Source organism: Dicentrarchus labrax, unplaced genomic scaffold, assembly GCF_905237075.1.
Source record: "Dicentrarchus labrax unplaced genomic scaffold, dlabrax2021, whole genome shotgun sequence".
Classification (NCBI taxonomy): domain Eukaryota; kingdom Metazoa; phylum Chordata; class Actinopteri; family Moronidae; genus Dicentrarchus; species Dicentrarchus labrax.
The window spans coordinates 19,935,257-19,959,766 of NW_026136709.1; the positions used below are offsets into that span (position 1 = coordinate 19,935,257).

General features: G+C 39.3%; 1 protein-coding gene across 1 annotated transcript in view; it reads right to left on the bottom strand.

Moving 5' to 3' along the window:
* The window catches only part of LOC127369690 (collagen alpha-1(XVIII) chain), a 56,063-nt gene extending 31,819 nt beyond the window's left edge, over positions 1-24,244 (bottom strand). Inside the window, exons 1-2 of the mRNA XM_051411278.1 lie at positions 23,904-24,244; positions 23,729-23,811 (exon numbers count right to left, since the gene is read on the bottom strand). Coding sequence (XP_051267238.1) covers positions 23,729-23,811; positions 23,904-23,914 — 94 coding nt within the window. The 5' untranslated portion in view covers positions 23,915-24,244. The remainder of the gene's footprint in view (positions 1-23,728; positions 23,812-23,903) is intronic.
* Between the last annotated feature and the right edge of the window lie 266 nt (positions 24,245-24,510).

Below are 24,510 nucleotides of genomic sequence, written 5' to 3' on the forward strand. Positions count from 1 at the left end.
TGTCAGAGTGGTCAGGAAGCTTAATGTGAAGAGACGGTAGGTTCCTTTGATGCAAGTTTGCGATCACCTCTCAAAAAAACCCTGGAATAGAGTTCAATTCATACAAGATCATAGTGTAAAAAAATGCAAAGTGTTTGTTTCTGTCACACCGCTGAGAGCAAACAGTTGGCTCCAGCAGTCCTCATAAAAGGACATTTTCCACAATAAAGCCAACGTGAGTTAATGCTCTAATAGCCTTGCAACAGGATATCAACGCAACACAGCACAGCTGATTATCCCATAAAATGGAAACAGCTTTTACAGCGATTTAAATTTCAACTGCTTGTGAGATGAACCAGATGGTTTACGGGAATCTGAATAATGTTTTAAACCTTGCCATTCTCACTGCTGGAACAGAACCAAGATGTTTGAGTTCATATTTGGATAAATCTCTCTCTACCTCTCTCTTCTCTTTCTAAGCTATCAAGATTTGACGAGGTTTATTAGGGCAGTTAAAAAAAACAAATACTAATTTGGGGAGCCCAACAGTCTACGCTAGATAGGGCACAAGAGAGTTTTTGGGGTATTTCCTGCTCAAACTTTGAGATCATCACATTTCTGAACTTTTGAAAAAAACTAAATTGTGTTTACACAGTCTCACAAAAGCCTATTGCCATTGTTGCATGCCACATTTATCAGTTGACGCTGAGTAGGTGTGCTCCACATTCATTCTTAATGGTTGGTTATATAAACAAACTACTCGTGATGCAGCTGCTGAGAACACGAACCACAGAAATGTGCAACCGTAACTGACTGAAGAAGAAAAGAAAATCTTATCCGTCTGCAATAATTTGCCGTTACCAACGACATCACCACCGATCACATCCAAACTCTATCTGTGGGATTTCATAACCAATCAGTTTTCCATTAGACGTTATGCTCTTGGCTCAGTAGCACTGCTCTACAAAGTCTCAGTGCCAAGTCTGACTCAACCAAAACTCTGTCCATGTCCCTAGTTAACCCCTGTACAGAGCTCTGGTCCCAACTGAGGAAAGAGGGCTACTTCAGCATTGTGCTAGGGGCTGATTATTCAGACATGAGCAATTAGTTCCCAGGGTGGAAAAATAAATAAACATAAGAAAAGGCAATAACCCCATTGGGTAAAGGAAAAGAATCATAAACATTAATTGTTACAGGGGAAATTCCACAGTAGCCTAACCAGTTTAAATATCAGAACCAGAAATACTTTAATAATCCCAGGGGGAAATTACTTTATTAAATAATACATGATCCTACAGGGAGGGAATGATAAGCTGGATGGAGACCTAATGTTAAGTGGCTTTGTTCACAGACTGAGTAATACCAATCTCTGTGGTTAGAATCTTCAAACCTCAAGTATTCAGGAAATTTCTCAAAACAACATTTCAACATTGAAAACAATGTTTCTTTCTCATTTCTAATCAGGGTTTGAACATGCTTTACATGTTTCGTTAATCAAGGTTATCTTATAGTACCACCCACATATTTAATGTGTCACTATCTCAATAATTGTATTTGTTCAATGAGAATGACAACTCTATGCTTGTCTAGCCTATGCATGTGTTAAGAGTGCAAAGACATCCATACTGATGAAAATCAAACCTCTGCTAAAAGGACTTCTACTAATGCTTTCAAATTTGCTTCGCTTGCCACAATTTGTCAGACGGTGCCTTGACGTGGGATAACCATATTGCAATTGTTGTTGTTGGTGAACAAGTGAAACGTATCTAGTTCCAATCTGCCAATATCTGCTCCAATAAATGATTCGCAGTACCCACTGCAGCAAAATGAGGTAGTGCACACTGCCTCATTCTTATTGATGCCAGCTGCGGTTTTGAAACCAACAAGCGAGACTCCCAGATGTGAGGAGATGGGATTTATTATTGAACAGACTGTGGGCCTTGTCACTGACTCTGTGATTTTCACAGGCAGAATTGTAGGCGCAGTTGAAAGTGCCCAGTTTGGTGAAGTCAGCATTTTAACTACTTTTTGTCAATAATGTAGTCCTGTTGGCTGTAGTGGACTGTGAGCTTGGTGGATTGGATGAAATGGTGAGCATAAACTTCATATAGAAAACAGTGGACCACACATTGCAGGTTGGGAGGAAACTGGTGCCAAAGGCGAAGGAGAGTAGCAAGTACCTCAAGATCTGCAACAGGTGCTGTGTTGGCAGTGATTCAGGTGTTTTATTGTAATCTTGGAACATGCTCCTAAAGATTGAAGCTCTCAATTTGACAGTCCATCTAAAAAGGTCCAAACCCAATCCAATGAGAATATAGAAACAAGTAGTCAAAATAAAAAGGAATAAGTTAAAGTGGTTGATTTTTTTATTTTTATATCTGGCCAGGCAAAACCTCGGGATCACCCATGAAGAGCAGAAGACATGGGGAGATGGACCCTTGGGGTACCTAGATTAACTTGCTGCCTCTGCAGCTAAATCGAGCTAAGGGCTAGGAAATGGATGGATGAAATGTATCAAATATACAGATGAAGCATCAATGAATTCCCTTTTTTCCTCACACGGAACCTGCACTACTAGTAGATTTAGAGGTTCAATCATTCTGAGTGCTTTGTATTTTCCTCTTAAAGGGTCTTTTATACTGCTTTGGATATTCGGCCAGTGGCAAAACGCTATACCAGAATTTGGCCAATGGAAACCATATGTACATAAGTTTGAACATGCAAAACAATGAGTGTATTACTACATAGAAATCTTGCTTAATGCAGCTTTAAAAAAGGTCTCTCTTTCTATAGCTCTCTCACACTGCACTACACACTTCCACACTTCCACACAACGGGAGCCTTATATGCAACAGGTAAAGCGAGGTCTGGACCGGGGTAAAAGGGCCTGAGTGGTAAGCGGAGCGCATTCTTGTGTTTCATCCAACATTCGTCTTGGGGAGCAGGGTTGACTGTCTCTCAGTGAGGCGGACCAGCTTCTTCTCGGCCGGTGGTCTTACAGACTACTGTCCACTTAATGTATGATAATGTATACAGTGGAAATCTATTACTAAAATACACTGACTTTTGGCGTAAATCTGCTCTTTGATCAACGTTATCCACTGTGAAAGAAAGGTCACTTGCAGTTTTGAGCAAATGTAAACAGTTTGTAGACGATGTGAAGTTAAGTAAAACAGCATATGCACACATTATGCAGTATGAGACAGATGGAGAGGAAATATACACTGAGAAACAAAGATTTCCGATGTGCAATATAGGATCTAAAGTGTTAATCTTTTGTTACTTTGCATCTTGCAAAATTGTCACATGTAATTTTACATCACAAATATCTTAGTTCTGACCATGTCTTGGAAAAACAGCAGAAGTCTGTCAGGAAAGACTTGGCAACACTACACTGAGGCATCACTGCTGTAGGTTTCACAAGGGGTTAAAAGGTGTCAGAGTGACTCTAGCAGACCGTGGAAGAGGAGCATATAATGACTTCCTAATGACAACAGTGTAATTGTAGCATCCAGGAGGACAGGGGTCATTGCAGGTCAGGACAGAAAAAGCTTGTAGTGCCATGATTTATGCCCATGATGTTTAACTTTATTTCTAATCATGAGTGGGCTAATTGTTTAGACTTTATTTGGAGCACACTGGCCATTTCATGTTATAGATAACTCATAAATAACTTTATATCCCAATTGGTATACCTTTCATACTCTACCCATATCAGGTTACACTCAAAGAATAGTTTATTTCAACTAAAACGTTAAACAGCACAGGTTAAAACCAATTCCAGGAATCTGTTTGGCTCAGAAATATAGGAATTTAAACTGTCCCTGAAGATTTAAAGTTGTTCTGGTGTGAGTCTGGACCAGTTATTCAAAGCTCTGGAGTGTGCCCATATAAGCCAACACTGGACAGGACTGGGGTCACTGATAAGGGTCTTTTTTCTCCGTGCCCACACAAGCTGGCAGGTCCAAGGCTGCATAGAGCCAAAGGCCAAATAGTTTAGTTGGTTAGGTCAGTGGAGCCAAGTATTCCTTCTGTCTGTCTCACCAGAAAACACACACACACACACACACACACACACACACACACACACACACAAGCTTACTGCTCCTTTAGCTTTCTTATCTTCCATCTTAATATGAGGCACCGACTTGGCAGCATTGGCAAGAGAACAGTATTACCTTTGTAAAACGGAATATTTGCTGTGTTTTTTCTTAATTTTTCACTTAAAGCCCCTCAGGTCACTTTTCAGCACAATATCGGAGTTACATGCAGTTGTTAGGAACATGTTTTTGCTACTGAAAAACACAAGAAGAGTTCAGACTACAGAAAAATAGGTTCCTCACTGCTAAATAGGTATAGGTAAATATATATATATACACACACACACACACACACACACACACACACACACACACATTAATTCTACTCAGAATACAGATGAAGCAAGTGGCACTTTAACTGAATGGCACTCAAACAGGAGATCTAATGTTCCCAAAAAGTCATCATGCAAAATTTGGAATTTGCTGATTCAAGAAAATATCAGAAACACCAATCCTAAATAGTTGAAATAAGATGTTATGCAGCTTGCAAAGAGACGATGGTGCAAAAATTCTTTAAGAAATAAAAACATATCACAATAAAAATGACACAAGCTGACCAAATACAACAGAACCTGGTCTTGAATACATCCGGTTTTGCACCCTTAACAGACGTAGAATTTACAGCAGTGGGGGACTAGTGATTCTTAAGGAAATAACATTGAATGACTGTAAAGGTATTAAGACTGATAGGTCGAGTGGCAAAACCTCAGAGCAGCATATAAAAACTTGACACAGCAAGAAAACACTACATCAATGAAGGGCTTAACTCCACACAATCAAGCTTTTGTTTTCTAGTTCCTTAAGCCTGAATACTTTACTTCTCATTACCATTTGGATGTGTTAAACGTGCTTAATAGTGTTAAAAAACGTTTTGGAATCAATTTATCCTTACTCTGCCTTAAAGTTAATTAAAGCAACTGGAGGCAGGTGGTAAAAGCGGATGTCCACAGGGGTCAGATGTCATGGGGCTCCATGTAAATGGCACGTTGTTTCGGCTTACCCCAAGCTGTGTTTAACCAGCTGTAGAAACTGCACTCTGACCAAAGTGTCAGAGGAATGATGGGCTCAATAAAAAAAACACTGCCTGTTTTTGGCAGCTTGCCGCCACTATGTCCAGCTTTCAACGCAGAACTTTTTGAGAGAAGGTGCAAAGCCTCTTTCTAGATTCACTGTGGAAAAGGTTGGAAGAAGATGAATTGGTCATTTGTCAATTGTAATGAATGTGATGAATGAGCAATAAAGTGAAAGCGAAAAAAAAGAGGAGAATGAGAGTGAGGAAATGTAATAATGTAGATGAAAAAGATAGAAGTGATCAATCATCAATTAGAAGGAACAAACGAGAAAAGTGCAAAGCTTCTTTCCCACTTAATCAACAAAACAACTGGGACCTTTTGACACAGCTATGGTTTGTCATCCTGGCAGAAGAGAAGAAAGGAGGAGAAAAAGAATGGAAAAATGCTGACTGCGTATGTGAGAAAGAGACTTAGACAGGGAAATGAAAAAAAAGAGCGAGAAAAACTATGACCGTAGCAAATGTGCTAAGGTGCAACTTAAGGATCAACATCTGCAATTGAACATCACACTGTGACCTTTTCATCTTCATCCATATCAGCTTCTCAAGCCATAAAGAAATCCCTTAAGATCCACTTTCCTGCTTTTCCAGTGATTAATGCCAAGACTTTGCTGTCAGGCGAAGGTTTGGCATGTTTGTATTCATCACATAGGAGATACTCGTGTAGCTTATCCAAACTGTTCCTACAGAGGGATGGCGGAGGGGGGGTCTGAGTGATACCATCTGCTTTGGCTCTGCAGTGCGAGTTTAACTACAGTTTGAAGAGCGGGCCCGCGGCCAATCCGTTTGCAGTCCGGTCCATTCATTGACTCAAGTGTGGCCGCTTCCATGGCGCCGGTTGACTGTCACTGTTTAAAGAGTCTTGACCGGCCTGGCTGACCCAAATGAGAATGACCTGGATGACTTGACTTAAATGTGCTCATTTAAAGATGGAAATTATGTTTATTCAGCAGATATATGCACTCTATTCATAGAGCAGCCACAGTAAGTGGTGCCTGTTAATGGTTCCTGTTAGTCATATAGACAGTGAAAGGAAGAGGGCGTGCTTGTCTTTTTGTAGCTCGCAAACGTGTGCGCCATATATAGGAAAAAGAGTTTGTTGGCACTTCTGGCTTTGGCAAATGCCAGAACAACTCTACCTGCCTGAATGGTTAGTGCCAACTGTAAAACTCAGAGGAAGAGGGAGCATGTGGATGACCTTGTTCGCAAACCATAGATCTGGGGCTGTATTTCCATGTCTGGGCTTAGACCCTTAGTTACAGTTAAAGGAAATCTAATCAATATTTTACAACCAGTGATATTTTAGACATTAGATAGGTTTCCAACAAAGTGTCAACGTTTAAATGCCCTTGAGGCTTCTTTTAGTTCAATGTTGTGTTATAAATACCTTGTGTGTCTACTTACTAGAACAACTTTCAGTTCAGTTTTGGTAATTCTCCCACCTACAGCTGCAAGAGTTTTTCTTTGTTTTCACTGAGCCCTGGTTAACAACTGTTACTGCTATGACCCTTTAAAGCCCTTTGAGTTATCGTATGTGATATTAGGCTATATTGATGAACTTCCCATCACTTCCCAGGAAAGACCTCTTGGACCAAGTGAGAGAACTGTTCAGGAACCAAGAGCTAATATTTCTTGGAATAAATAAAAAGGAAGAACTATTAGCTGCTTCCCAGGTGGAGTTTTCTCTACCATTTCTTTCTAATAGTGCACAGTTGTTTTTATGTAGCTTGACTGCCAAGTGATCTCCTGAGAAGTACAGTGAGCAATTACTCCTTATCAGCAAACCTGCTGCCAAAAGGGTGCAGATTACCACTGTAAGCTATATGCTGCTTCAAATAACCTCTCAGTGAATCACAGAATGGAGTCTTCTTGCATCCCAACTGTATGAAAATGCATTGGTCAATTAGTGGCTAAAATGGGTAAAAATGCAGTCCAGGTTCACCCTGGGGAGGAAATGACCCTGATCTTTGACCCCAGTGTCCTACATCAACTAAGAACACTCAGCAGCTGTTAGCATCATTTGTCAGGCCAAAACCAGGTCAAGCTCATTGGCTTGTTATTCTAACTAGAAATTCCTCTTGCCTCCCAAGTGCTTCGAGTGGTGTGGCCAAAACAAAGGCCGAGCCTTTTTAGGAGTACTCATTTGGACGTGGACAGACGTTTATTTAATACAGTGTTTACGGAGTGGTTGGATTTTTCATGTCGGGGGAGTTGAAGATGGTGCGGTCCTGGGCATACTAAGAAAAGTATGTGAATTGGTGTACTCTGGAGGGTTTAGACAGTTTTGTAGTGTGTTGAACCTGGCCTGCATTTGACATGCAAAACACAGAAGATAAAACATGGAAGTAAGAGAGGAAGAAAGAGAAAGCTTTGAGTCTAGACTGAAAGAAAGGAAAAAGAGAAAGCAAGGGGAGATTATGATGACTGCACCGTAAATACAGAAAGCAAGATATGAAGGAAAGAGAGGAGGTGAAATTTATCTCTTGGATAAACCTTAAGCTGATCTGCAAGCTCTGATTCATCTTGTAAAATTTTAATCAGGTACTGAAGGGATGATTAACAGTTACGTTGCTTATACCACATGTTCCTCTTTACCTATAGTCTTAAAACAGTATGAAGAAAATTACACATTTTGATTCAAAGAGGAGCAAAAGAGTTTTAGTTTAAAACACACATACAAATAACATGAAAACAGCAGTGTGTCTCTCAGCTTCATAACCAAGATCCCGACAGTGCCCTTTTTTTTAATGTGCACTGTAATGGTCCAGCTCCTTAGTACCCCCAAAGCCTGTGATGTTTCTGCTCCATCTGCTGCTCCGCAGGACGGAAACATCTGCACTGTTTTTACAGTCAAGGTTAGTAGCTTCATACATTATTACTCCACAGAGAACATCTTTGACTTGTGTATCTTCACAATGTCAACTTCTCAATGAAAAACTTGCATTGTGTTGGGTTTGAAGCAATTTCCACGGGTGTTGGCCCAACAGATGGAGAAACTGGAAGAAAATCAACTGTGAAGTCCTGTCTTCACTTCAACTGTTTGACATTTTTACAGCAAAGACGAAACAAATGGAGTAAAAGCTATTATTTCTTATTACTGGCTCCTACACCTGGCACTACATCCTGTCAAGCAAAAATTTAAGTCGCTATTCTTAAAACAACCACACACACAAACACAGAGCAACAACCTCTTTCTTCTTTTTCTAATAATTAATAGTCTCAGTGCTCTCCAGAATGAGCAATTTAATTTATAGTGTGAGTTTTGAGGTAACCTAATCCAGAAGTAAATGTTACAACTCAACCTTCAGATGTATGGCTGCAGGCACATGTATAAGTGTATAAGTGTGCGAGTTCTTGCAAGGGTGTAAAGCTTTCCAGATTTAGAAGCTGGCCTTTCCCCTTGCTAACAGTCATGCTCTAACAGAGGAGATTGCACATAGCTGTTAGCCTCCATAAAAAGTGACTTCTGGCATCCTGACAGGCTCTTTGATTCTAAACATCTGATCTGAAGATCATTTCCTCATCCAGGAGATAAACTGACAGCATGACGATCTCATTTTCTGCACACATAGAGTACCTAAAAAAACAGGTAATCAGGATTTGCTTATGGAGTTCGAGTTTCAAGATTTTTGATATGATTCATCGTGAACTGAAAATGACATCAGCTTTAGTTTTGGAGATATTAGAAGATGTCAACTTTGTTTTGTTTGTTATATTGTTCGCTTTTGCTCTACATAATTACAAGGGCATTTCTGTTCCAATTCAAACAGTTTCCAAACTCCTACATGAAACAATAAATGTACTGTATATAAATATGATTTTTCAAAGTCAATTGGTTCCAGCCCCTCTGCCTTGTACTGACAACACATACAAATTGCAAACAAATGCTGAAAAACCGAAACACCTGTTGGGATAGTTTGGGATGGATGGCCACATGTCCCAAACGGTAAGAACTAATCAAGATGCCTCCTCTGGTTACAGATTTAAATGATTCTGGGATGTCTGATGTAAACATGTTTATGTTTGCCAGAGTCATACTCATCTCCACAGTCTGTCCCTGATGAGGCAACAATGACACTGATGAGAATGTGTGTCTGAATGGACTGAGGTCAGTTTGTTTAGTATTTGTTTTCACATGTTAAGTGAAACTTTAGAAAGATTTAATATTGAAAAAAAAGTGTCTTAATCTATCCTTACAATTAATGTCACTCTGAGCTTTGAAATTTCCTGACCCCTTTTCTTCAACGTCTTCTTAAACCAGAATGCCCCTATCCAAGAGATGTCCTCATGAGGACATAACAGAAAGACCAGCATTTAAAAAAATTCTTATACATGCATAATTTGTCTCGTCTATAATCTGCTCTTTGACGCTTCAGCCACCATGACGTGTTCTGACTGTGGAATTCTCTGGCTTCTCTTGCCACATCAAATTGTAAGAGAGTGCACGTTGTGATTGATTGGGCTTCAATGTGTAATCTAACATGTCTTATTTCCAAGCCAAGCCATGCCAGGATCAGGATCACCTAACCTGACATAGTAAGCATTTTGAAATGCCTGATCCCACTATTACAGTAGTTTTATTACTCCTTGTCTCAGTATTTCTTTCCCAAGTTCCTGAAGCAGTCAGTGATGGGAAGGAAGCAAGTTTGTTTCTGTAACCCATCTGGTTTGGATCTATATGTTCCAATATTTATTATAATAATTTGGAACTGTCTCTTATTTAGATATCTTGATACAGTATCTGATAGATTTGCACAAATATTATTGAAACCACAATATGGTTAAGTGCAATATGCCAATCGCAGAAGCTGCAATTTTTTGAGAAGTAAATTGTGTGACACAACAGCATCATAATGTAGTGTAGGGCTACAGAGATCCCTTGGCCTACAAATCTTGCTCTCCAGATGTAAGAAAACGTTTGTTTGGTACAGACCCCAAAAGATTTAACTTTATCATGATTTTAATAATCATACTATGATGTTTTTACCATATCTTGCAGTACTAGTATCTGAACACAGTCTTGATTAATTAAGAATTAGATTCTTTGGTGTCTGCATCCAGATTTTAACTAGACTGCCTGAAAAGGAGGTTCTGGTTTGAGAAAGCTCTCCAAACTATCTACAAGAAACATTCCCAAAATGTATATTTTTATGATAAAAGGAGACAGACATCGCACAAGCATTAGTTACTCATGCTTAGAGGTTGGCCAAGCCAGACAAACCAAACTGGACTGAGGATCACTTTATGCAACGTGTTTCTGGTTGGTGAAAGCACCAGAGCAGATCATTGGCACTACAGGTTTGATTACCCTTTAGCTGGGTCCTCAACATTCTTTGGGGGTGCAATAAATCCAATTCATATTTTCTAGACAGCTTTTTTAGTTATGGTCAACTGCTGCTGGTCAATGAACATGGAAAACCATGTTTCTGAAACCACAATCCTTTTCCATCATAAACTAGGGAAGACCTCAGTCATAACCCTGTCGAACACGACGTTACCCTCCTATTCAGAGCTCCAGGGTTACAAGACAAGCCAAGGTTGTAATAATAATACTAATACTGCCCCCTTCTTGTTCCAGACAATTACCTCTACATTGCATCATCTGCTGGAAATTTTACAGGAAGGCCTTGAAGGTCCTCAGAAGACTTCATCTTGGACAAAAACAGACTAAGGATAGGGCTGGGGTGAGCTGTCAGAATTACAATCATGCCATCAAAAACATGTCTTTAGGAGTGAGATGAGGAAAAAGAAAGAATAAAGGAAATAAATACATGTTGCGACATTTCCAGCTCGCCAATATAACACTATGTAACAGCAACAAAATCTTTCAGAATTAATAATAGAGCCTCCTAGTTTAGTTGAAGAAATGCTGCTTGCAAGTATCCTGTCTTATTAAACCACAAACCCAGTGTTTTGATAAAGTGTTTATCCTGACCAAAGGCCTGACCACAAAATCCTGAAGGAAAACTGACAAATGTCTGAGGTTTTTTTCTGGTTGCCCACAACCAACAAAGAAAAAGAACGACTTCCTCTCAGTGGCTCAGGCTGACAAAAGGCGACTAACTGCTACTGTCACAAAGCAATAATTCCCCCACTGCACAGGTGCTGAGTTTATCTGAAGTGTATTACCTATCCTATCCTATCAAAACAAAAGAAAACCTCTGCCAAAACTGTAGCTCTTGCCACCAGTGTCCACATTCAGGTTATGCTCAATAAGGTATCAAAAGTAAAGCAATTGGTGTTGGTGTTATTTGCTGAGAGGAAATTAGGCCAGAGTTCATGTTTCTTATCTGCTGCCAGTGGGAGAGTTATCCAATCCAGGGTTGCCTGCAGAAGTCAGAAATCTCCTCAGGCAGCCACAACATCACATTAAATTGGTTCTCTTCCTCTTGGCCACGTTGTCAGGTTGTTGAGTTTGCTGATGCGGGGATACAGGTCAATGTTCAAATGGAAAGACAATACTTTTTATTGAGAGCTGGGATTTAGGAGTCGATTTGTGAGCAGGCTAAAACATTTGTGGCCCCAGTCTAGTATAGAAGTAGACAATACATCTATAAAAAGATGAGAGGTATTTTACATGATATTTCTGAGAGGAAATCAGAGCAGAAAACTACTAGATTATTAAAAAGGAAGCCAAAAAGAAACTTGTACAGCTGTGATGGATTACAAAAATACAACATAATAGAACTGACTAAACTGTATCTCCTTACCAGAGAAACCTCTAGGTTTGCCAGACAAACTACATACAAAACTTACCAGCATTTCACTGTTTCACTGCAGTTAATTCCAGGTTCTGCTTGCCAGATACATACTTCTAACCACCATGATTTTCCATTAAAACTACTGCCTTCAGCTTTCCCACATTGCCAAGTATCATTCAGTGTTTATGGGTACCATGTCACTGAACCACGTGGGAAGTAACTGTTTTGGGGAAAGCAATGACTTCTTACCAGGACTACTTGTGCTAAATCAACAGAACAACTCAGCTGATTATCCACTTCCAATCTAGTGGAAGAGGCTCGACTTTTGACAGAGACTGAGCTTTGCTGTTCTAAAAATAAAATCAGACAACCCTTTGTTCTATTAAATGGCATTTGTTTCTAAATCCCATTGTTTGGTAGTGCTGCCATGACTCAGGGCTCTCTGACTGCAAGGAAATGGCAATAAATAAGCTCTGACTCTGTGGGAGGTTCTGTTTTTCTCTACACTTAAGAGGCCATTTAAAAAGTGATTAAAAAAAAGTATGTGTTTGTCCCAAACTGGATAACTTGATCCTCTTGATCCCAATAAAGTAGCCATCTCAGTTTTGTTGTTTGTTAATCTAAATGCCTTACCAATTTATACACGATAACCAGACATTTCCAGTAAAGTGTAATAAAAACACGTAGATGGTTTTCTGGAGCCAAAAAGGCGATGAACCAAGTCTCAAATTTGAAAGCTTTTTGGAAAATGGATATATTTTTCTTTCTACTCTAGTCAAAAGAGGCTGCTGAAAGCTTCAGGGACCTGAGTGCCAGACTGGTGTTGCCTGAGGGATGGACTGATGACAGCATTGTTCAACCAAAGCCTGAAAAAGAAGAAGAAAAGTTCTCTGCACTCACCTACAGTAATATTTAAAGGTTTCAGCCACTAGAAAATCCAAAATTGTTCCTACAACCTCAAATGCTACTATAGCTTTAGTAAATACTTTAATGAAGCAAACAGATTTTCAGAGGTCCCCAGTTTACACTTAATACTGGTTGTTCAAAATCATCCTAGTCTCACTCCCAGGTCGTCAAATATTGCTACATTGAAAACAATGTCAGTCTGATGGTATCTATTGCATTTTATTGCCCGACTTCACATTTAGCTACAAAAGTATGTGAGAATAATCCACAAAGCTTTAAGGTTAAGTAAACTGATTTTAAAGTAATCAACATGACTGATTACTGTTGCACTCGTTTCCTTGTCAAATGTAGTAAACAAACCTGGTTCTCATTTTAAACTGGGTAGCAACCAAATGTGAAACTTTCTTTATTAAGAAAAAACGCCAGTATAATTTTACCTAAAGATAATAATACAGTTTGTGATAAGAAGACACGTTGATATATCTTTTTGTTATCTCTTTAGTTTGATTTTTAAATCAAATTTTGTGTATTGTGTGTTGAGCTCAAGTGAAATAAAGTGTTGGCAAGGAGAGAACAAGAAATGCAAGAACCTCCCAAAACACTTTCTCATAAACATTGATGCTTTTGGATGAATATTTAGGATCCCTTTGGGAAACTCTTGTGAGCTGTTTTGACCATTTCAATACATTTTTTATTGCATATCATCAACAAGTATAATTACAGCGACGTCAACAACTTAGGACACGACATGACCTGATGATGTTGGATTCCAGAAAGAAAGCATTCCATATTACAACACATATCAACCAGAGCCATATGGATCCAATCTATCTGATCTATTACAAGTACACCACTTCAGAGTTTAAAAAGTGAGGAAACCAGTCATTAGATGTTTGACTTTATTTCTGTGACCACACAAACTTGAGGTCAGGTTTGCAGCCTTGTTGAATTCCGCTTTACCAGCTTGCAAAACGTTTGTTGAATCTGAACTTTTATGCAATGTCTAGCAGCAAATCCGTATGTGCTTAGAAACCAAGCAAAGACAGCAGCGAACACCAAATTACAACAGTCAAGACTGCTGCAAATGGCGTTAACTCGAAATTAAAAGCAACAAATCGACTCAATTCAATGAACGTAGATGATGGAGACAAAATGTGTACCATATTCACAATTAAAGAAGTTATATCTTCTACCTTTAGTAGTCTATGCTTTTTAACTGTAAGAGAAGGGCAAAATGTAGGGAATGAAAATGGTGAAGAATAAAAGAATAAAAGAACCACTGAGGGATTTTGTTTGTTCTTTTTTGATGGAAGCGTGCCACATACTTTTGGAGTGGTGGAAGGGAAAGAGTCTACCACATGCACAAACATATTAACTGGTAGTGCTAATGAGAGGCCAAAGCAGGAACAGCAGCAAAGAGCTAACCGCAAACCAAGGTGAGAAATTGCCCTTTTAATTTTCACAGCTATTATTTCCTGTATGAATTTCCAGGATAAAATAAACACAAAGCACCGTAAAAGCACTAAGGTTTTTCAGAGCTGTGGGAGGTTACAAGCAAAGAACGTGAACTGCTTTGTTACGAGCATCACATCAGACAGTGAAGCACCAATAAATGCAACAAAAAAGTGAGAGTACCTAAAATAGAAAGAGAAGAAGATAAGGAGATGCAGCCAGATGTTTGTTGATGTTTACTTTCCAGTGGTGGTGAGACAATAAGGTAAACTGAGACCAAACCATTAATTAGATTTGTGGTGGGATTTTCAGGAAGTGAGTTGACAGTGTGCTCAAAAACAACGCAGCTGCAGACCAGCTGAGCGCACACACACGGAGATACACATGCCACAAAACCACCATCAACACCACCACTAATCCCACCTCCCACTGGGAAACAATCAGGACCCTCACTACAGATACTCCTCAGGGAACAATTCTCTCACTCTATTGCTACAAGCTATCATGATATTGATCTCTTCCTTCATTAAGCTTCAAGCTGCTGAGGATAAACGCCCATCCCTCAGCAATTACAATGAAGTTCACCAGAAAAGCTTACATCATACAACCGACCTCATAACAGAAATCAAGCAGGTTTTCCGATTAGGAAACAAGATAAAAGGTTTTAACAAAAGATAGAAAAAGGTCTGAGTTTCTGTGGTGGAGAGTTTAAACTTTGAACTTTCTTTGAAGTCTGCTTATCGGTTTTCTGCTGACCAGAAGTCATCCATCAGTTAGACAGGAGACCAAACTAGAGCCATAAAAAAGTTCAAGGTTGGGACAATACGCCGCTGACACTGCTGAGCTGTGACCTGGTGTAACCTTGAGGCAGACTGTCAAGTGTGAGCACAAATGCATTATTTTCAGACAGTTTTGTTGAAAATAACTATCAAAAACAATTACCTAGATAAACCTGCCTGCCATTACACTATAAAGTCAAAAATATAGGAACAGCCCTTCCCACATCCTAATGCTCTTGTGGCTGAATGGGGGGGAAATTATTGCAACCAGCCTCCACAATCTTGTGGATAGCTGAACCAGTGTGGAGGCACATTAAAACCTATGATTTATTAGTCAAATGTTCTACAATTACATGGGTGTAATGCTTAAATGTCCACATACTTTTGGCAATGTAATGCCATATAGACAGAGGGCTGGGGATTATACATAAAATTTGAATTAAAGTCAAAATGCTGGTGTCAGTGTGTGACCATTGTCAAATGATTAAGTAAACTTCTGATAAAGAGTACGAGTTCAAATAGTGTTACCTTTAGTCATGTAGCAATAAGCCTATACAGAGAGCAAAACATCCTCGTCTTTGACATTAACAATCCGGGTTTAGACGCAAGAGACTGATCAAACAAGCAGAGATCAGTGAGCAAAGGAGGATAAAAGTGAGATTTCAGTGAAAAAAGGAAATAGGAAGCCTTCATAAATCTGTTCCAACCAACGACTGCTCTGTCATTAGGAGTCCTCCTGCAGGGCAAATACAGACACACAAGTAGAAATGTGCTGCACACGCATGCATCTGCATACATACCCCATAATATGTACACATATTATTTGGAAAACATACAGAATTCTAATTTAACAAGGACTGGGGGAAATTAGGGACACTGTAATCATGCATGCATGTTTTTAGAGCCACACACAGCTGCTCTGCACTCCATGACCTCATTAGAGACTCAGATCCTCCGTTACTGTATGACAGGACATGTCCTCTCTCTCTGTGGTCTCCACACAGCTGAACAGACACCTGCTTGTTTCAACTCTATCTTTCCGCCCTGACAGACACTTTCCAGACCGTTATAAATTCCATGTTTTCACCCATCGGGCTTCTGTGGTGCAAAAGCCAGGAAGCTGGCCGCTCCCAGAAAAACAAACAGGCCAATTCAGACCACTTTACATTATCATAAATTAAAGTTTTGATGCACCTCTAATCCCCTCTGATGGCAAACCCACTGTATGAGCACGCTATTTCCTACAGGAATGCAGGAAGACTCATGTGTCACATTTAATTCAGTACAATGTCCCCACAGTACACAGGATGTACTGTGGTTCAGTCTCAACCATGCCCTTTACAGCTGTAACAGTATTTACGTGCTGCAATGGTCCAACACTCAGGATGAAAAGAAAATTCCTCTCTGTAGCTGAGTCACATTTACAGTTGCACTCTGTCAGACCTTCAACAGCCACAGTCTTTTATTGGCTATTGAACCGCTCTACATAAGCAACTGGCAGTAAGGAGCCTTGCTCAAGGGGGACTTTATCAGTGAATGTTGAAGGGGATAGAAAGTGTTTCTCTTTCACTTTTCCCAACCACTTTGACCGAGCTGGTCTTGAACTTATAATTTACTATATTCTACTTACAAGCCTGCTCCTTTAAGTTTTACTGTGTAAATGGCACTGTTAAAAACCCAATCATAACATCTGCTGCAGAGTTGAGCAACATATGACCTTGACCTATGACCTATGTGTGGATGCTCAACACGGTGATCTGTTAAAGTCTGGCAGGACAGATGTACAAAAACATAAAGACAGACATATATATGTAGATATATCTGTATCACATTTTGGAAAAAAAACTTTGCACAGAAAGACAGCATAAGCGAAAACAGCAGCAAGAAAGGAATCAATGTGCTGTTCCATTTGATCTGCATCGCTCCAACATTAAAACGAAGGCCAAGGAAAGAAAATAGTCGACCACATCAAACACAGTGTTAAGGACATTTGGTGTTAAAAGCTCTTTGATGGCCAAAGCTTTGATTTCAGTGACGGATGTTCAGATCGGATAAGGACGAACTAGCAAAGATAAGTTATCTCAAGAACAACTTTGTTAACAATACACCAGTAAAATTCCCCTCTAAAAGTGCTTTTTATTAAAATAAATAAATTCATTATGATTTACGAAAAGGTATTTACAGATTTATCTCTGCTTTACTAAAAGAGGACAGACATTAACAAACAATATGAGTACAAAGGACGGAGGTCAAAGTGACCTTTGGCGCAACACCTTTACCCTCCCATGCAGAATCCATCCTGTACTTAACACATCCTGTGTTTGTCCTCTGCCTTCATGCTTTGAAGAAAATCATTCATCTCATGCAATAGATCATCTGCGCTCACACTGCGTCCACGACTCAAAATAGTTGCTTGTTTTGTCCTGGACAAATTTAGCAATTCCTGTTTACTCTCCGGGATAATGCACATGTTTCTGGTTTGGGGTTTTGTCTTGGATTATTTGCAGATACAACCGTTGTGGCCCCGAGACTGTGGAGCAGCTTTCCTCAAAAGTGTCAAGTCAGCAGAATCCATAGGGACTTACATAATCTGACAGTGATCATTTACTGCTTTTACATTGTCTCCTGTTTCCTTCTGAAGGTTTTTCCATCAGTTTGTCATATTTCTTCATTAGAAAGAGTGAAAAAAGAGACACATTTTGTTATATAGACACATAACAAAATCATTAAATACCAAACTCATCACTAGGAGCAAGTCACAAAAACAACAAACTGCATCAATTATAAGTGAAAGAAATTAATTAGGGGCAGACGAATAGGATAACAGCTGTCATATTGGACCAAATTTGGCAGTTGGTGGGAGTAAACAGGAATAATCAGGGAAATGGAGACATGTGCGACACACACAACCTGCAGTACATCTTGAATTAGTTTGAGCTTGCTGACACATGAAAGTGTAAAGAGCCACACGAAGGGGTCATGTCACTCACCAAAGAACAAACAAAAAAATATGAGAGAGGATAAAATTGTAAATCTGTTAAAAGTACGGAGAGTCGTGGTTTTGAATATCACACGTTTTGAGGACGTTATAACAAAGAGTCAACTGCATACTCCTGGGACATTTTATGTTTAACTTTTTTAGTTTTTACTGTTTTATGGCAAGAGATGACAGGGCTTTTGTCTGCAGTAAAGGCAAACTGGAAATGGAAAATAGTTAAGCTACGCTCTAGCTTTGCTGATCCACCCTAGTCCAAAAATCCTGATCACCTGTGATCTATCTTGTCAAAGTATTCTTGAGCCAAATACTAAAAAAGGTCACTCACTGTACAAGATAATAGCATCAGCATAATAATCAAAATTGTGTAGAATCCAACAGTTAATTACTTTTCATGTGAGCATCTGCTAAATGTCTAAAATGAAAACATTATTACCTCATAACCGAGAAAGTAGTTTTCAGTCTGTAAAAAATCATACATCCCATTTAAACAATTGGCATGCAGAGTATAAACATTTGAATGGTCAAAGAAGCCTCTGGCAACTTTTACCTAACTTTTAGTGAGTCATTGTGATCTCCTTTGGTTGTTTCTTTAATAGGTGACAGCTTTGGTGCTCAGTGTTGTGATTTATGCTCCTGCCTAGTATCATGTGTTTCAAACAAAACTGTAAAGACTTTCATGAACTGGATATAAAGTGACTCACTTGTGTGTTACATCATGTGGTGGATGGAAACAAACTGGACATTCATTTATAGGAAAATGCCAGAGACTTTAAAAGTCTCTAGTGCTGTGTGTGTTTTACTTGCTCATTCATGAAATCATCGTTGGACAGGGCTGGGAATTGTACTGTGCTCGAGTTGAAATTACACTTCTAATCAAAACCTGACATGTTACCTCGGTACAGGACTGATGTCCAGATGACCTACAAAAAAACTGAAGCCAAACCAGGGTCTTGTTAAGTTAGAATCAAAACCAAACGGAGGTGAAAGAATTTACACATCACTTCCTTAAACTCGGTGTCATATTACTTCTGTTGAGAACTCAATAATGAAGAGATCTCCACATTTTAATGCCATCTATGTTCAGCTTTCAGATACAGCTCTGGTCCGTCTTCATTTCCCAGTCGTGTTTTACAGTCTCTTTCTATATATTTGTATAACTGCCACTACACTTATGTGTAAGTTTTCGCCCGAGCTTTTGTTTGGACACAGGAGAGAAACCCTCTTTGTCTAGCACGCTTAGAAATCAGATTTCTTTCCCTAATGGTTTCCAGAATTTGAAAACAGAAATGTTTCCAGTGTTTCACTGCAGCAGCCAAGCATACACTTCTGAATTCAATTCCAATACCAGTATTGGAAATGCTTCCCATACAGTCTTACAGCCCTGCCACCTACCGTTCTGCATTTTTTTCCTCAGGATGGCGAAGTCATGACTCGTCCTACTCTGATTTTGATTGGCTTACCCTGATCATCTTACCCTAACCAATCTCGGGGAAAGAAAAATGTTATCGGACCACCTCTATTAAAAAAACAGACAAATACAAGGACAGTTTTAGTATTTATGATATGACTTATCAAATGGCTGTAAACACTTTAAAAAACAAAACATTTTGCAACAATGTTAATCAATCGACACTCACTCAAACTTGTGAACCATGGTCACCATGGAGTGAGTCAGTGTTTTATGATCAATTTCTCCATGTAGCATAAAAAGCTCACATCAATAAATTGACAGAGATGCTTTGTCAGTCGGCCAACTACTTCAACTAAGTCGACAAGTAAATCAGCGTCTTCCTCCTCTCTGCAAAAGACCAAAGTCTTTATTATGCTGCCATGGAGTTTCCTCTCAGTATAATAAAAGTCCCCTAAACCTGTACTGAATTTTTGGTTTGGTTCAGGACCAGTGGTGATGCAAAGGTTGGTCACGTTGGCTTGTTTCTGACAGGAGGATCATGATCCCGCTCTATATTAAGCCCCACAAGATTGAAAAACTAGAGTAGGGGGAGGAGAAGTTAAAGAAAAAGGGCAAACATACCCAGTTGACCTTCCCTGAACAAACAAAAGATAAAAAGAAGAAACTAATGAGTCCTGCCTTTGATAGTAGTCCAGACTTTGTTTAACTTTAAAGTCAGATAAGTCAGATGCACTCTGTTTTGGAAATAAACCTTTCAAATGAACTTGAAACCCAGCTATGACTCAAAAGTGAAATGTTTGGATTCAAAGAAGCTTCAAGTCAAATGTTTTCCATGTATTAATCTGTTTAAAATCATAGTTCACCCCGTTTATGATTCTCTGTTGGTAATATCTACCAACACCCTTCATACACTTCATAAGATCTCTAAGGACTCGCATCATAATCATCTTCGTCAATCACATTGTCACCCTTGTCCTCATTATCATTATCCTCCTCATCGCCCCAATGTAATCATCTTAAGCGCATTCTCTGAGACTCACATCATCAGCCACATCATCTTATTCATTATCTCTAATAGCCAACTATGTCCCAGGCATCCACACTGTCTCATTAAGATAATTAAAAACATTATTATTTGTGAATAATTACCATGTGTACAGCAGATGGAGAACAACATGAGTGAGTTTCATGTTTGCATGCGTGTGTTCTTTGTGTGGGTGTGGTATAGAGGCATATATGCAAGCGTGTGCATGTGCATGCACAACAAGCACATCATCACTCCAGGCTGAAGATGTTTTATTGTATACCGGGTTTGTTAACATGTTACTCATTAGTATAGATGAAAAGCGGCTTATACCCAGAGTACGCTTTTATGATTCTTCTGTAGAATGAAAAACATGACTAGCCTATAGCAAAACAACTGCTTTTTTCTTGGTTTGTTGACTTGTTTATGTAGTTTTAAACCTTATGTTAAAGATCTAATGTATAACATTGAGGAGGATCTGCTGGGAGAAATTGAATCCATGTTTTCATTAGTGTATAAGCACTTACGAAATACGAATTGTTGTGTTTTTGTTACCTTTGAATGAGCCGAGAGAGCGGGTCTTCTTATACAGAGTCTGCCATGTTGAACTGCCATGTTTCTACATTAGCCCAGAATGGACAAACCTGGCTCAGGAAAGGGCCTTTTGTGTTTTTCAGGGCCACCGTAGTTTCTCTTACTTGGAAGGCTGAGGTGTATTCAAATGGTTGCAATCTGCAACTTCAACACTAGATGCCACTGAATCCTACACACAAATATTCCACTGCAATGAGTACATATATTTGTTCACCCATTTATTTGCTTACGTACTAAGTGATTAATTGCCTCTTTCTTTCATTTACTCATTAAATGTCTTTTTATATGTAGTTTTCTTCTTCATCCATTCATGTAATCATTTACTCAATGTAGCCATTAATCCTTTAAAATCGGCTCATTCATTAATTCACGAATGAATACATTAGTTACTGGATGCAATTTCAGTTCTGCCAGAAGAAGAAGAAGAAGAAGAAGACGGGCAATTGACAGTCCAGACTGACACTCACAGGCAAAGTAGTTATATGTCAAAAGCAACAGATGAACATACATGTAATACAAAGAAACAACAAGGAGCAGTAGAAAAAATAAATAAAGCACAAAACTTAACTTTCTACCTAATTCCTGATTAATCAGACAACAGTTTTCAAATTAATTCATTAGTCAAGTTTCCTATCTGTTAAGGTTTTTTCAGGTATACAACAAGGTCTAAAACCATTACCAGATCTTAAATTCAGACAGAACTGATTTTCCATTCATAGAAATGATTTTGTCCTGCCAGCTCTCACTGCTGCATCCACCTAAAAGCATTAGTACATACTAGTAACATACACAGCTGGAAGAAGCAGCATCCACTATTTCACACTGAGAAAATGGATTATATCAGCTTCATTATAACAATCGTGCATAGAAATGTGAGTGTTGCCACGGCGACAGCTCTGTTTTCAAGAATATTTACAACATGCAGCCTGGAAATATTTGTCCCTAGTGCTCTCTCTCAGGCATATGAGCCAGCATGCGCGTGCACACACACACACACTTCTTTTTTCCCCTTCTTGAAAAAGTGAATCATGGCAGAGGATTATGAATATGGCTAAAGCACAAACTGGCTGAGAGTGGAGCCTCTGGCTAAGCCAGCCACTGCAGGATCTACAGTGAAGGAAACTGGACCATGAAATCACACTTTAAAAACTTTTCTTTACTCAGACATCAACCTCACTCCATCCACACTCCTGAGACACATCCATGGTCAAGGTCTGCTGTTTTCCAAACATCAATTTCTACAACTTCTTTTGAGTCAAAACTGATTCCTACAAGATCACATTTCACTTCATCTCATAATTAGGAAGTGGGTTTAATTGCAAAGCGGTTACACTATTTTAGCCACAAGCGGCCAAAGTGTTGTTTAATTCAAAATGTCAGACTGACAATTAAGCTCCGTGGGGCCACACACTAAAGAGACCCCATAATTATTTGACTGGGCCCAGACAATGCTGCGTTTGTAACATGGAGGTCCTTGTGGTGATCATAGGTCAAGATATCCACACACACTGACACACATAGCTGCAAATGTCAATCTGGATTCCAGCACACTGACGAAAGCAGTGATGGCATATTATCCCGTCTCCAGGCCAGAATGAAAACTAATGAAAAAAAAAAAAAAAAAAAAAAAGCTCTCAGACATAATTGACAATGACCTTCATCTTTGACAAGCACCTTCCAACATACACGTTCAAAAATCAGTAGCGTTACCTCATCTTTACTACCTTAATTATGCCGTGCTACTGATTGCACAGCCTGTCTGTCAATGAGCACGTTGTGAGGTTTTGCCTGTTTCCAATTGCAATGGAAAATCTGCAGTTTTTTTCAGCACTAATTGGGAACATGTTGAAGTGTCCTGATTGATCCATTCATCACAGGAAAAATAATCTAGATTTAAGCTGTGAAAACAGTCTGCAAAGACAGCGACACACTGCACAGGGGCTCTGAGAAACATATCAGTCAAGATATAATTGAAACCATCAGAGCACAGAAGCCAGCAGGTATCTCCCTCATAACCTCTGATGTCATGAAGTTCATCTAAAAGCAGAGAGTTTGGGGGAAGCCATGTTTTAATGTCCACACAGTTACCACCGTACTTGCAGTATAAACAGTGTTGTGTATAGTCATGTTGGACCCAGTCCAATCCAACATTAATCGTCCCATGGGATTTACTGATCTTATCAAATGGGTTTAACACAAATATGCCCTCAATACACAGACTAAAAATCCCTAAAGACATGGTCTTTGCTACAGGGGCACTTAGATTATCATCTACAATGTGAGTAAAGAGCCAAAATGATTTGCAGTGAAAGAGGAATATTGCTCTAATATTGCTATAACAATATACTGTAGGGACTTCAAACGTGTCTGTGCTTCTAAATATTGAGTTAATAAAGAACCTGGCTTGCCTTTCTGAATATTTTGTAAGCTACAACATCACTTTTTCAACATTATTATTAGTTCATCATGCTCACCACAACATTCACTCATTCTCCCCTTAATAATATACCAGTCGTGTTGTAATTATGCTGATTAAGCATATTTCTTAAAGTAATATCATCCTGAGCCTTAGTGTAACACATTTAGTTTCTAGTACCAGAGCAGAACAGTTTTACCATTCATATTCAGCACATGACAACTCATGAGCCAGCAGAAAAAATAACAACACATGGTCCAGAAAAAAGCAAATCAACAGAAAGAGAGTACACATACCATCCAGCAGCTGATAGGCAGAGGAGCGACGGCAGCAGAACCAGAGAACTAGCAGAAATAATCCAAAGAACCAGGGAGGAATGCTGTATAAAGACAGAAGTGAAGAGTTGTAAAACTGACTAAATGCTGACTTAAAACAACTTCTGCATAGAAAAAAACAGTGCATTTCATTTACCGTGAAGTCATCTTCAATGATGGTAAGCTTAGATCCAAACTGAAGTTGTCCTGTTCATATGTGATAGCCCTGGTAAGAGAGAGAGAGATGGAACGCACTCTGCCTCTCTCTCACTTACTCCAAACTAAAAGCCTCTCACTCTCCTCCTCCTCCTCTCTTGCTCTCACTCTCGCTCGCTCTCTCTCTCTCTCCCTCCAAGATCCCCAGTCAAACAAAGGCAGCTTCAGTGCATCAGACTCGAGGGGCCCTTGCAAAACTGAAACCCGACTCCCTGTGTTGCTCTACGGCCCACCGCTTTCTAATCCAGCCCTCCCCTCAGACATCACAACTCCAAATACAAATTAACACACTCCGGTTAAATCCTCCTCCCCCTGCTTCGCCTGCATCTCCTCACAAGTGTGTTTTCTCTCACTTTCCCTGCGCTTTAAAGCACTTTTCTTGTGTGACCTTGACCTATGGGAGGAGATGCCTCAGGAGCAGCAGCATCAAATCCAAAACTTTCTTCAAAGTATAAAGACAAGAAGTTACCAATTGGATCAAAGTAAATATTCAAACTACTGCTAAAATGAAAGCTCTTCTTATCTCTGGCATTACAAGAATGAAGAAT